Source organism: Coenobita brevimanus, chromosome 66 (assembly GCF_032717465.1).
Source record: "Coenobita brevimanus isolate Jiangsu-jjx chromosome 66, ASM3271746v2, whole genome shotgun sequence".
NCBI classification, from domain to species: Eukaryota; Metazoa; Arthropoda; class Malacostraca; order Decapoda; family Coenobitidae; genus Coenobita; species Coenobita brevimanus.
The window spans coordinates 21354352-21369815 of NC_137019.1; the positions used below are offsets into that span (position 1 = coordinate 21354352).

Consider the following 15464-nt stretch of genomic DNA (forward strand, 5'->3'; position numbering starts at 1 on the left):
AGGCAAAGAGACAGAGGTTGAAGGGAGCTAGTAAGAGGAGGAGAATTAATGAGACGAAAAGCCTTTGACACCACCCTACTGAGAAGAGCTGTATGTGGGAAGCCTCCCCACACATGAGAGTTGCACTCCACACAGGGGTGGATAAAACTTGTTTATAGAGACAACAATTGTGAAGGGGTAAAGAAGGAATGGAGTCGGCTTAGCACAGCTAACCTCTTGGAAGCAGATTTTACAAGAGATGAAATATGATCTTTCCAAGATAAGTCCCGAGTGAATGAAACCCCAAGCATGTTCAACGATGATGCAGGATTAAGCTGAATATTATTAAACATTAGTGGGTACACCTGTGGAAGATTTTGTCAGGTTCATAGGTGTAAAAACTGAGTCTTTGATGCATTAAAAACAAGATTATTTTAACCACAGTCAGAGACACAAGCCAAGTCAGACAAAAATGGTGTGCCATAGCCTCATCTCTTGTTTGTTGATGTAATTGCTGAGTTGGGCGTTGCGGGAACCGAATAGAAAGGTGAAGGATGGAGTCATCAGCGTACGAGTGGATAGGGTTAGATGTACAGCTTAGAAGGTCATTGATGAATAAAAGGAGGAGAGTTGGTGATAGGATAGAGCCCTGAGGAACACCACTGTTGACAGAGCTAGAAGAACAACGATGGCAGTCTACAACAGCAACTACAGAACGACCAGAAAGGAAGCTATAGATGAAAGCACAGATAGAGAGATAGAAACAGTAAGAGGGCAGGTCGGAAATTAAACATTTATCCCAGACTTAATCGAAAGCCAGATGAGATGAAAAGCCTTTGACTCCACCCTATTGAGAAGAGCTGTATGTGGGAAGCCTCCCCACACATTAGAGTTGTACTCTACACAGGGGCAGATAAAACCCGTGTATAGAGTCAACAATTGTGCAGGGGTAAAGAAGGAACAGAGTCAACTTAGTACACCTAACCTCTTGGAAGCAGATTTTACAAGAGATGAAATATGATCTTTCCAAGATAGGTCCCGAGTGAATGAAACCCCAAAGTCCTGAAAGGAGGATGACCAGGAGTCTGAAAGGTAGGTGAGAAGATCGCCAGTGGAGCATCCCTGACGGAACCCATACTGATGATCAGATACAAGGTTGTGATAGGAAAGATGCTTTAAAATTTTTCTATTAAGAACTGACTTCAAAACTTCTGAGATACAGGATGTTAAAGAAATTGGAAGATACTTAGAGGGCTAGGAATGGTCACCCTTCTTTGGGACTGGCTGAAAGAGAGCAAACTTCCAGCAACAAGGAAAGGTACAAGTAGATAGACAAAGGCGAAAGAGTTTACCTAGGCAGGGTGTAAACACAGAAACACAGTTCTTGAGAACAACAGGAGGGACTCCATCAGGCCCATATGCCTTGTGAGTATTGAGGCCTGTGATAGCAGAAAATACAACAGCTGAAGAAATTTTGATGTCAGCCATGAGGAAGTCAGAGGGGAGAAATGATGGAGGAACAGCACCAGAATTGTCTAAGGTGGAATTGGAGGAGAAAGTCTGAGCGTAGAGATCTGTTTTATCAGTAGAAGAAATAGCTACAGAACCATCAGAGAAGAAAAGAGGAGGGAGGGATGATGAGGTAAAATTGTTAGAAAGGCTTTTGGCAAGGTGCCAGAAGGAGCGGGAAGAATTCAAGTTGGAGAGTTGTGAGGATTTAGTACGGATGAAATTATTTTTGGCAGAGAGTAGAACAGACTTCGCACGATTCCAGGCAGAAAGGTAAAAAAAGATGTGATTCAGGGATGGGTCGGCTCCAGTACGTTTTATAGGCCATCTCCTTGTTGCGGACAGCATTAGAACAAGCGTGATTAAACCAAGACTTTCTTGCATTAGTCAAAGGATAAGAAAAAGGAGTGTATGCTTCCATGCCCGAGAATAACCTCCATAATGCGTATGATACACTCAGATGGCTCCCGGCCATGGAAACAATAATAATTCCATGGAAAAGCAAAGAAGTACTGTCTAAGGGCCTCCCAAATCTGCAGCTCTAAAGTGCCACAGACAACGTTTCTTTGGAGGGCAACAGGCCGCACCAGAGCGATAAGACAGCTTAAGGTAATAAGGTTGTGATTGGAGGAGCCCAACGGAGAGTAAAGATTAACAGTGTAAGCAGAAGGATTAGTTGTAAGGAAGAGGTGAAGTATGTTGGAGCTCTCTCCAAGGTGGTCAGGGATACGGGTAGGGTGCTGCACAAGCTGCTCTAGGTCATTAAGGATAGAAAAGATGTAGGCTTGTTCACCAGGTGGATCAGTGAAAGGATTGGAAAGCCAAAGGTGGTGGTGAACATTGAAATATCCTAGAATGGAGATTTCAGAGAAAGGAGAAATGAATAGAATGTGTTCCATCGTAGAAGTAAGATAGTCGAAGAATTTTTGATAGTCAGTAGACTTAGGGATAAGTAAACAGCACAGATATATTTAGTCGGAGAATGACAGGAAAGTCGAAGCCAGAGTGTAGAGAATTCAGAAGAATCAAGTTCAGGAGCACAAGAGCAAGATAAGTCATTGTGTATATAAACGCAACAGCCACCTTTGGCTTTGAAATGAGTGTAAAGAAAGTAGGAGGATACAGAAAAGGGTTTACTGTCAGTTGCCTCAGACAGCTGAGTCTCAGTCAGGAAAAGAAGGTGAAGTTTAGAGGAGGAGAGGTGGTGCTCAACAGAGCGAAAGTTAGAGGAATGGTCGCGAATGTTGCAGAAATGAAGAAGAAATGAGTCAGACTGTGGTTCCAGGCAGTTCGAGTCATCACCGGGAGAGGGGCGGAAGGCGGGGGCATTTATGGTCCCCCCCTCCCCTGAGGACTCCGAGGCTGTGTGGTATGAAGCCACTTTTTTGTTTTTGAATTTTGGGAAAGGAGGTGTAGTGTGTACTGTGCATGTAGTTTGGTGTTGATAGTTAGAGAAGCTTGTATTAGAGAGTATGGTGGCCTACTCTCTGTGTTACTGAGAAACTCAAAAAGTTCAGCAAAGGGGAATCGTCAGAACTAGTCCCGAGGGCTGATGAAACAGAAAATCCAGCTCTCCCTGTCATCAGCTTTCCATCCACCTTGGGAATACTACCCTGCTTGATTGGTGCTACAGCCTTCTCCATGTTACATGCCAGCTGGAACAAGCACTGTGTTAAGTATTAAGAAAAATAATGATAATCCATTTTATGTCGGTACTGAAGTCTTCTTTGTTATATGACTGAGCCTCGGCCTGGGGCGATCTCAAATCTATTATTTCACTGTATAATAATGGACTGAAGCAGAGGTTGGGCATCCATACAACTAACTGAAATGGCGTAGGTTGTGTAGAGGAAGGGTACCCAACACCCCCTGACTTACTCGTAATTAAAAACAGGCGGAGAAGATTATTTACATATATGTGGTACAACACAGAACTTTCAGATTATCCCTTCACTCATGCTATGAAGATTGCACTAAATGCTGGGATCCACATGCGTAGGTACTTAAGCAGTTTAACCCCTTACCCGCGGGCCGTCACTACCGTGACTCTCGTTACATAAGTACCATACCGTGGGAGTCAATTCTGTTATCCTGGGATTTTTTAAATCAGCCGGGCTTTCAAGTGCGGTGTGTAGCTATAGGCAGTGCTGCTAATACCACTAGTACTTGCATCCAGTGTTACCAATTTAGCCATTCTTCTGTGTTTGCCTTGCCTTTCCACCTCCCCTCCCTTACCCCCTCCCCCACCTAGCTACAGCCTGGCTGCACAATGCAACTCCTAGCCATTTTTTTCCATTCACTTTCCCCATTCAAATGTGCCCTATGCCCTATTCTCACACTACAAAATATATAAAAAAAAGGGAAATGCCTAACTGATACTGCCATTGGCCACGAAGTAGCTAATTTATCACCTGGCAACACCCCACGTGCACTTGGTCGCTAATTTGCCCTGCTCATTACCCACTGAAATGTCCCTTATGACCTATTCTCATACTAAAAAATAAATATATATATAAAAAAAAAAATAAAAGAGAAAAGGTTAAGTGATACTTCCATTGACCTGGAAGTAGCTAATTTATCATGTATTGTCTAGATTTCTTGCTATCCCCACGGGAGGAGAACAGCGAGGTCCAGCCATCCCCGTGGGTAAGGGGTTAACTGAACATGTGAATCATGCTGATGTTGGTCAGCAGGCATGAATACAGTGTTTTGTTGTTTCTACTGCATGCAGGAGATATATGTATTGGAAAATTAACCCAGACTTTTCTGTTCATGAAGTTTATATTACACATGATAGCATAAACAAGCAGCACTGCACTGCATTCATGAACTTCTTTCTCAGTGACCATTCATTGGCCATGGAGTACGGTAAGTGGAGCAGATGTGGTTATGGTTCCCTGCCACTGGGGGTGCACCCATGCGCAAGTGGTGCTGTTCAAATTGAGGTACGTATCACTGAGCATTGCCCCATTACATTACATATGAGGCAAAAATATAATTCAACTACTCTAGACCAACTGCTACACAATAATGAGAAATGTATAAACTTGTGAGATGTACTGTATGACAAAGTTACAGCAAGATTACTGTGATCAGATTTATGTATACCTCATTCTTCTTCATTGGAAATTACTGTACACATTGAACTGTTTCACAGTATAATCTGTTGATGTTTCATACTCATGGAAGTCTGGTGTTTTTACACCTATGTAAACCATTTTGTGCAGTTTATTGCAGAAGTAGAGTTATGTATGCTGATGCATATGTATTATCCATCCATTATCCAATCCCATGTTGCCCCATGAGGAGTGTAGGAGCCTGGAGCTAGGCAAGCTGGTCCTGACATTTAAGTGACCAGCCTCACTCATCCCTGAGTGGCATTACATGAGCAATAAACCCCAACCATCCCTTGGATATACACCTACACAGGCTCAATCCTATTGGAGTGCCGTAATTACCCATTAAACCACCAGGCGCCATAATCTGGTTATATGGTTACCACCCAGCAGAGTAAATGGTTTCCTAGTGTACAGGAAACCATCTGGCTTGTCACTCAGTGTAGAGTCACCCACAGGCAGAAGGAAGAGGAAAGAGTGAAAATATGAAAGACAGAAGAAAGATTGTACAGTCACCTGCAGGAAGAAGAATGAGGAAAGAATGAAGGAAACAATGACAGAAAAGGAAGGAAGGAAGAGAGGAAAGGGCAGACGCCCAAAGCACCACTACACTGAGTGAGTGGATGGTGAGCACCCCTACATGTTTTGAATATCGCTGGACCATATTTTAGGGATTTGGTGTATTATGTTACAGTTGCATCTACCAATATTGTGTATATATCTGCAGTTAATACACTACCTATTTATGGGGACCATTAAGTGACTGCCACCAACAGGACTGGCTGTCCATGTTACATAATCTAAGGCAGAATCTCTGTTCAGTCCACTAATCCTGAGGTCATTTTGTACAACTACATTTGGAAGAGTATTATGTACCCACCATGCCATCCCCATCTCTATATGCTAAAAACTTTGAACCTCCTCCTCCAGTACTGCTCAACTTTCACTACCATACAGCATAATATTTCTTGCACATGCAGCATACAATCTTCCCTTAAGTGTAAAGGGAAAGTCCCTTCAATGTCAAGAAAGGTAATACTCCCTCAAACTCCTTCCATCCTTTCATAACACTGGCAATGAACTTAACTTCAGCCACCCACCCACAGAAATCATATCACCCAGAATTCACACTCCACAGATACATCTGCAAAGTCTACCATAACATGTCCTCTTCTTTTCCACCTTTACATACAATGCACTCGAAACTGTTACACAATCTCAGCCTCTATCTGATATCACCGCACTTCTTGTGCATCTACTTACCACAAACATTACAGGAAACACCATTACTTTCAACATTCTGCCAACACAAACCATATGAGCATTAACTTTCTACCATACACTTGGTGTTGTGCAGCCAACTTCTTCCTTCACCTCAAACATTTTTTTTCTGTGCCTGCTCTCCCCTCTTCCTTTCTCCCATACTTCATGCCACCTTTTATTACTATTCTATTCTTTTCACTTCAGTTGTCTCTACACTGAGTAACAAGCCTAAGGGTTTCCTGTAATCCTGGAAGCCACTTACAATGATGGGTGGTAATCATATATCTGCAACTAAACAATGGGATGATGTGGAGTCTGCTATGGTGCTTATGTTAACTGGATGGAGAGATGCAAATGCAACATCTATCTGCGAACAAAACCTTCACACCCTTCCCCGCATCTCACCACAGCGAGGTGCTGTCTGCCACAAGAAAACACTGGTTTGCTGCATGGGACAGCCCGGTGGGGGCAGTTGCTAAATGGCTCTGCCAGACAGACCAAGGTTACTCAACAACAATGACCACCACCACGGTGCAACCAACCACTTAACCCCTGCCACGTTAATCGCCTCACACAAGGCGATGGATTTTGGTGCCATAATTTCAAGCACGAGGAAGCGTCAGTGTTTGCCATGGGAATACTGAGTCTCCCTAACATCATCAGAGCTTTTGCCAAACCCTGCCACACCGCAGCTGTTAAATACAGGTAGGTCCCATTATACAACCATTTGATATACAAGAAACCGATGATAGGAGCTGAGTAAATTAGGGACTATTTTCAATATACAATTTCAAAAATTCAATGATAGGACGTTCAGTCTGGGGCGAGGTGGGAGGATTCTAACTCAGTCATCCCAGCATACGCAGTCACCACCATTTTCTCTCAAATCTCAGAGAGAAATAGCGGGACTGCTCAGCTGGTGACTGCCAGCTTCCCACCTCCAACACAACATTACCACCTACAGGTGGGTATTATGCATGTTATATATGTTTAATTAGTGTGCAGCCATGTTATCTGCATACTACGGTAAGCTCGTCCTGAACACGTTCTTGCTGAACGCGCTCGCAATTATATGTGGTAAGTGCTGGAATACGTATAAGACAACATACGATTAAAGAACCATTACAAAAACTATAAATTTACGCGAGAGGCCTTTGAAAGGCCAAATGCTTGAACATCAGCGCAGCTCGCACGGTTTGTTTTGATCACATGATCATTTGATTCGCTGTACTGCTTTTCCACAGTACTGTATTTGTAAATTAAGTTTTTACATTACTATTCCGGTAAGTTTATGTGCAAGTTAAAGTACTATTAAATAACATTAAAGCAAGAAATACAGTCTTATAACCAGGTAGGGATCGGAATATTGCCTTTTTTATTTGTTCGTTAAAGATTTGCTGTACTGCTTTTACACAGTTCTATATTTGTATGTTGAATATTTACTGATCTGGTAAGTACTTGTAAGTTTGAGTACTTAAAGTTAAAGCCATGTGACCAGTTAACCTGATTTACATAATTACTCATGATAGGCAGGTTCAGAGTCAAGTCAATTCACCGTCGGACAATTCTCCATCAAAACATGGACGATTTCCCGTCAGCACAGTTTGCACCCTGGACGATTCCCCGTCAGGGAAATTTGCACCCAGGACAATTCCCTGTCATTCTAAAAATATATTTATTATTAATTAATCAATACTTTAATAACTACATTTCAGGGGGATCCATCAAAGTCTATATTCAATAGCGAAGGTTTTGGATATTATTTACTAGGTGCACCTTTAGTCAATAATTAACTTGTTTCTTCCTCGCTGTAGTAGCCTTTGAATTACATTCTAGCATCACCCATAGCTGTCTTCATTAATGATGGCGTATTGTCTTGTTATTGCTGTGACAGTGAATTGACTTGACGGCGAAGTCCCGAAACCGATCGGCGTCGGAATGTTGCCTTGTGTTTATGTATTTGTATGCTGAAGTTTTGCTGCGCAGTACAGTACTGTATTTGTAAGTTATAAATTAAAGAAGCATTCTACCCACTTAAAGTACTTCACATTGATTACCAATGGCAGATAACAGCAAAACACCATATTCAGGAGGTCTAGGGAGCAAAATAAGGAGTAGTGAAAACTTACACGGTTTTGCGCCAAACACGCCACGGTTAGAACAAAACCCATGCATTCGGGGCGAGCTTGCTGTAGTTGTTCTTTCAGGTTGCTTTCTCTACAGTTCAGTAGTATAGATATGTTTGATGCATTTGGTAACGTATATTTTGGCTTGAAAACTTACCTCTGATGGGGTCCTTGAACACAACCAATACACAGTATTACCTTTAGTTACATGTTTCATTATATGAGAATTCATTATACGACTATGCCAAATGGAACCTAACTGCTCGTATCTTCGGGACCTCCCTGTGCCACATCTTTAGTTATTCTGATATGCAGGCCACTCCTGGCCACACTGATCGCCTCACATGAGGCGATGGGTCTCTGCACCATAATCTCAAGCACGAGAAAGCGTCAACAGTTTCCACGGGAATGCTGAGTCTCCTTCTACAACATTAGCACTGTTACCAAATCCTGCCACACCGCAGTTGCCAAATAACACTTACTTAGTAATTCAGTTCTCGTTTGCAGCTTAGCAATGGCGGATTCACGCCCGTCTACCTCCCATTGTGATGGCGACTTATCGCTGCCCTCACACACACCCAAGAAGTGTAAATTACAAAAAGACGAGGGTGATGAAAGGTTTGAGCTCAGAAACACTTGATCTGACGATAAAAAAAATCAACTTACTATAAAAAAAAAAAAAAAAAAAAAAAAAAAAAAAAGAGAGAGAGAGACTCAGGGAAGGTAATTGGGTTTATAGGAATTAGCTCGGCAGGCGTTAAGTGATCATCACTTCTGTTTTATCCGCATCCATTTCAAGTCCTTTTGAAACCTCTGGTAACTCTTAAATCCTTCTATGGCCTCTCTTCTCTGCAATGAACAACAAGCCATTGATATGAAACTCCCAAGGCAGACTAGTTCTAACCCTTTAGTCACTTGACACTGTCATAAGTACCATACTAAATGTTGGATGGCTTAGAACAGATCCCTGATGCACTACAACATGCACTTACGAGTTAATCACTCACAGATCCCTGATGCACCTCACCATCCACTATAAATTAATCACTCACACCACCATTCACTCTCACTTCACTGGTATAGTTTCCATGTGTCTCCTACTCCTCTTCTATTATTCATATTATTCCATCTTCACTACATAGATTTCCCAGTGTACTCCATGATAATTTTTTCTGAATACTTAGAATCATGTAATGTTTACAACAAAATATTGCACTGACTGCATACATATATCCTACTGTCACTAAAAATTTTACTGGAACAATATTGCCACTACTATCTATATGTAATGTTGACAATCATTATACCTGCATGTATTGGTTAAACTCCAGCTTGATTCGAAACTCCTTGGCCAAAAGTTTGAGGTCCTGCAGTGCAAGTGCTGTTTGGCGGAGGTGTTGCAAGGCCACTGATGGTGTCTGGGCCACATGTACAGCAGCAAACTTAACATCTGAGCTCTCAACTGCAAGAAGTAAATATGGATAGCATGAAATTACCATGGTGAATGCAGATTGATCAGTTTAATATATACATAAAATAGCACTGATTCATTCATCAATAAACTCTTTATAAAATCATTCCAAGCAACCAAAACTTACAAGTGACTTGCAATACAGTCACATCTCAGTATGCAATGGGGTTATGTCAACAGATTGCATACCATGAAATTGCATTCAAAGGTCAATTTAGCATGGGGGTCAATGGGGAAAAAAAAAAAAAAAAAAAAAAACACCAAGGGTCCCCTTCACCCCAAGGCTGAGGGAGGGCAATGTGGTGTTTTCAAAGTAACATGCTTCAGTATTTCACACACAAAAAGTTATTCCTCCACTTAATATCGCACACTGCACTATGTGTCATGCACTTGCACTATTATTCTGCGATGGCAGTGGCTTCGATGTGCATGTAAACACCAGGCAGCCATCTTGCCTGACATATAAGACTATTGGCTTCAGCAGGTAGCACATATCCGCATGGGATCACCATTCTTGGTACCAAAAAAATCATATAAGTGGTTTTTACTATTGTTAACCTGAAAATGGGTATAAGTTTTCAATGACTGTTCTATCAATCAATCGCATACAGAGGCATGACTGAATAGAGCAGACCCTCACTATGTTGAGCCTCAATATACGGATTTTGGATATATCAAATGCCTCAAGAGCCCACCAAACTTTCATCTGCTATGCTGAACAATGGGCAATAAATAGGGTGCATTACGCTGCCCTTCCAAATGCCTCTGAGACCATTGAACTGTTTTTCATCTATACCACACAATGGTCAATAAATGGGGCACATTACACCACTCCCCACGCACAGGGTTGACTTTTAACATAGTTGCCATGGTTGGCAACAGTTTCTCCTACCCACTTGAGCTAGGTTGGAGATCTACTAGCAGGAATGAGTGATAACCTGGGCTACTTTTGGACTACTTCTGGTAGGCTTAGGTGGGACCAAATAGTGTGGACACACAGTATCACATGTGATCAGCCTCAGTCTCGTCCCATCATTCATTGTCCTCTCCCCATCATGATTGCTGAGTTGTAATAATAGATTATTGTACAATAATACTGTACTAGTAATGAAGAAAAGCTATGACAAGGATATGAAATAAGCTGCAAAAGGGACAAATTATGGGCCATGTCTTACTGAACCTGGCTTCCCCTAATCACTTCGTTATAGCAAGGGTCTACTCCACACACAGTGCCCACTGGACACACAGAAGTGAGGTTCCCCTCCCACCTGTGCGACAAACTGTAACACACAAACATAGCCATAAACAAAGGTTTATAAGACTTACCTGCAAACTAGTAACTGACTGCTTTCCCCGTACTCTTCCTACACAATCTGCAAGGTGTCTGAGGATCAGCAACTGAATGTTTGTCCTACACTCACTTATCACTGCCTCCAGCTTCAGTATAATGAAGTGTCTTGCCTATGAAGTCATTGCTTAACCCTCATCCTCCCGGTAATAAGTATAGAGTACACCGTACTTGTCGTGACAGAAGGGTTCTAGTCTCTTCTGGTCATGAGTATACAGTGATCCCGCAGTTATTGCGCACTTGTTATCGTCCACCTTTAGCAAGGCAGAGCGATAATGTTTTTGCCTCCGTATGTGTGTGTGTTTACCTATTTGTAGTACATATACAAGAATTGAGCTTAGCTCGTGTTGTCCTGTCTCCATATCTACATTTATCTAGTCTAGTTTTAAACACATGAATGTTTTTTGCCTGCACCACGTCTTCATCTACGTCATTCCAAATATTTATGCTTCTGCTCAGGAAACTGAACCTTTTAAGATCGTTAAGACATCCACTTTTCCTCAACCTGAAATCATGACCTCTTGTTCTTCCATCATCCAACACAAAAAGATCCTCTCTATCCATCCTTTCCAATTCTTTTACATTTTAAAATATCGTGATCAAGTCACCTCCTCTTCTCTTGCGCGGCGTTGGTAACTTCAGTTTTTCCAATCTCTCATCATAGGTGAGTTCCCTTAAGCATGGTATCATCCTCACTGCCATCTGTTGAACCCTCACTAGTTTATCAATAAGTTTCATCAAATGAGGTGACCATACCACAGCTGCATACTCTAGTCTTGGTCTTATCATGGTCACTATCAACTCCCTCAGCATTTCCTTGTCCATATAATTAAAAGCCACTCTCATGTTGGTCAGTAATCCATAAGTTCCTCCAATGATTTTGTTTATATGCTTTTCTGGTGACAAGTCATCCTGAATAATCATTCTCAAGTCTTTCTCACTATTTCCTTTACTAATTATCTCATTGCCCATTTTATATGTCCAGTGTGGTCCTTTCACTCACTCCCATTTCTAATACATGACACTTCTTGGCATTAAAATCCATTTTCCAAGTCTGGCTCAAGCTGTGGAGTTTGTCTAAGTATTCTTGCAGTTTTTTACACCTATTAGTACATTTAACCCCTCGCGCATCCTAAGATTTCTGTAAGTGTGTGTGACATGATCAGAGAAAATGCAACGAGAGCAGGCTGAACTCGCGCACAAAGGAAAACATTTCCATGTATTTTATTTGTCCCAGAAATTGGCTATAATGGTATCAACTGTATACCATCGTCTTCCCCGATGTTTATACTATACGATAAGCTAATAAAAACACGCATAATTGATCAGTAAAAGGACTTTGAAGGTACCGAAATGAGGTGAGAATACTGTTGTTCAACAGTGAAAATAACTTCCCTACACTTACAACTAGATGAAGCACATCATTAACAACCTCAAGCACTCATCTGCCTGTGGACCAGACAACATAAGCAACATTCACCTTAAAGACCTAGGACCACAAGGCATACAAGCACTCACCAAACATATCAAACTTCATACCAGAAATTCAATGCCTCATCAGACAACGGGACACACTGCGACACTCCCCAACATCCCATACACAAGACAACATACAACAAATACAAGAACTCAACACTCAGATAAACAATAAAATATCAGAACAGCAAACACTAAACTGGAAAAATTATCTCCAAACACTTGACCACAAAACAAACATCAGCAAACTCTACAAAACATTAAACAGCATCATACTTTCCAACAGCAACATCACACAATCACACGCTGCCATAACAACGACAGACACCATACCCTCAAACAAACAACGAGCAAACACTCTCATCAATCACTTTTCACAAGTCAGCCATCTAAACCCCCATCCCGAAGACCGACGTATCATCCGAAGTAAGAGCCATTTCCCCACAGACCCAGACTACGCACCTTTCATTTACAACAAGACGAAGCACATCATTAACAACCTCAAGCACTCATCTGCCTGTGGACCAGACAACATAAGCAACAGTCACCTTAAGCACCTAGGACCACAAGGCATACAAGCACTCACCAACATATCAAACTACAGCTACTCACACAACATAATACCCAACATCTGGAAGCATGGCAATATCATCACTATCCCTAAACCCAACAAAGACCCCACGTTACCCTCCTCACATCGCCCCATCACACTCCTCTGCACCCCCTCTAAAGTCACTGAACGACTGGTACTACAACTAGTCACACCCCACATTCCCCTAGCCCAGTCACAACATGGCTTTAGGCCACTACACTCCACAAACACCCTTCTTACAGACCTTACACACAGAGTTTTCGACGGCATAAATTCAGCTAGGCTACCACACAGAACAATCCTAATATCACTAGACATTAGCAAAGCTTTTGATGCTATCCCCTGCCACAATCTCACAAACAAAATACTCAACACAAACATGCACAATAACACAAAAAGATGGCTGGCAAACTACTTAGCAGGCAGATGTGCACACGTAACATTTGCCGGTCAGTCTTCTAACATCAGAAACTTCACAAACGGCGTCCCCCAAGGATCTGTTTTGTCCCCTACACTCTTTAACCTATACATGCACAACGTACCCACACCCCACACACCACAGATACACATAGCTTCCTATGCAGATGATATAACATTTACATGTACACACCAAAACGCAAACACAGCTGCACAGATCATTCAACCGTATCTCAACACACTACACGAATGGTTCACCACAAACAGGCTCAAAATAGCCCCAGCCAAATCTACAGTGACTCTTCTCACAAACTGGACAGCAGAACACAGTCACATCCCACACATCAACATAAACAACACACCCCTACCACACACACACACACACACACACACACACACACACACACACACACACACACAAAATCCTTGGTGTAACATACAATACATCAATGTCATTTAAACAACACATCACAAACATTAAAAATAAAATAACACCAAGACTCAATGCTTTGAGGTCACTTGCCCATACAACATTCGGACACAACAAAGAAACCACCACCACAGTATACAAACAATACTTAAGTTCAGTGATGAATTATGCAAGCCCAGGCCTGGGCTTCTAACCTCACCAAAACACACTACAGACCATACAGAAAAAGGCCTTAAAAATACTCACAGGCTGAACAGCTACTACACCCACAGACCACCTACATCAAGAAACCAAAGTCCTCAAAGTCAAGGATCACCTAGACATGAAAGGCACCCAGTTTCTTGCTGCAGCCTCCACAAACCCACTACAGTACATGGCAGCAAATCCACCCACACCAAGGAACATCAAAACAACACCCAGCACATGATACCATACACAAATACTGTCATCTCTCCCCCCTTGCCAACCTCAGACCAGCTTCCAGAGGCATATCCACACTCAGATCACTTGCCGCTCCATTCAGTCACTTAAAGACAAAACACAGCTACATGCACGGCCTCCTGACATCCACCCTTCTGAATCCTATCTCCCTCGTGAGGACAGGGTCCACCTGGCCAGGCCGAGATGTGGGCACCATCCAGCCCTCTTAAGCTACCCCAAGAGGCTGAATGACTCCATCGCTGATGCCTGTCCAGAATGCAACACAGCACCCCATACTATTAAGCACATTATGGAAGACTGCACTGCATACAATCACCTACGTCAACAACACAACATACACTCTTTGAGAGCTCTGTGGGAAAGCCCGGTCTCAGCCATGGCCATCCTAAGGGGCCCAGGGCTGTTCAGCCAAACTGCCTAGGGAACAGCTACTACTACTACAACTACTACTACTACTACAGCTACTCACACAACATAATACCCAAAATCTAGAAGCATGGCAATATCATCACATTCCCTAAACCCAACAAAGACCCCACGTTACCCTCCTCACATCGCCCCATCACACTCCTCTGCACCCCCTCTAAAGTCACTGAACGACTGGTACTACAAATAGTCACACCTCACATTTCCCTAGCCCAGTCACAACATGGATTTAAGCCACTACACTCCACAAACACCCTTTTTACAGACCTAACACACAGAGTTTTCGATGGCATAAATTCAGCTAGGCCATCACACAGAACACTCCTAATCACACTAGACATTAGCAAAGCTTTTGATGCCATCCCCCGCCACAATCTCACAAACAAAATACTCAACACAAACATGCACAATAACACAAAAAGATGGCTGCCAAACTACTTAGCAAGCAGATGTGCACACGTAACATTTGCTGGTCAGTCTTCTAACATCAGAAACTTCACAAACGGCATCCCCCATGGATCTGTTTTGTCCCCTATACTCTTTAACATATACATGCACTCCACACCCACACTCCACACACCAGAGATACATATAGCTTCCTATGCAGATGATATAACACTTACATGTAGAGAGGTGGCTTGCAGTCCCAAGGGACCCAGGTTCAAATCCCCGCTGGGGCAGGGAACAGTTTAAGGATTTGAATTTAATTAAATCAGGCTTTACTGATCTACTAGAAGACCCGCCGACATGTCGTAAAAATACCCCCGCTAATACCAATACACCAGTCCTGTATGAGACAGCCCTAACATGTATTCAATATGGACGGTGGGTGTTAGCGCCGAAGTGGTGACATGTAGAGGTGTTGGTATG

At 42.4% G+C, this 15464-nt stretch overlaps 1 protein-coding gene across 1 annotated transcript in view; it reads right to left on the reverse strand.

Moving 5' to 3' along the window:
* The window catches only part of rod (kinetochore component rough deal), a 471351-nt gene that overhangs the window by 430433 nt on the left and 25454 nt on the right, over positions 1-15464 (reverse strand). The window contains exon 9 of the mRNA XM_080276726.1: positions 9301-9411. Within this exon, the coding sequence (XP_080132852.1) occupies positions 9301-9411 (111 nt within the window). The remainder of the gene's footprint in view (positions 1-9300; positions 9412-15464) is intronic.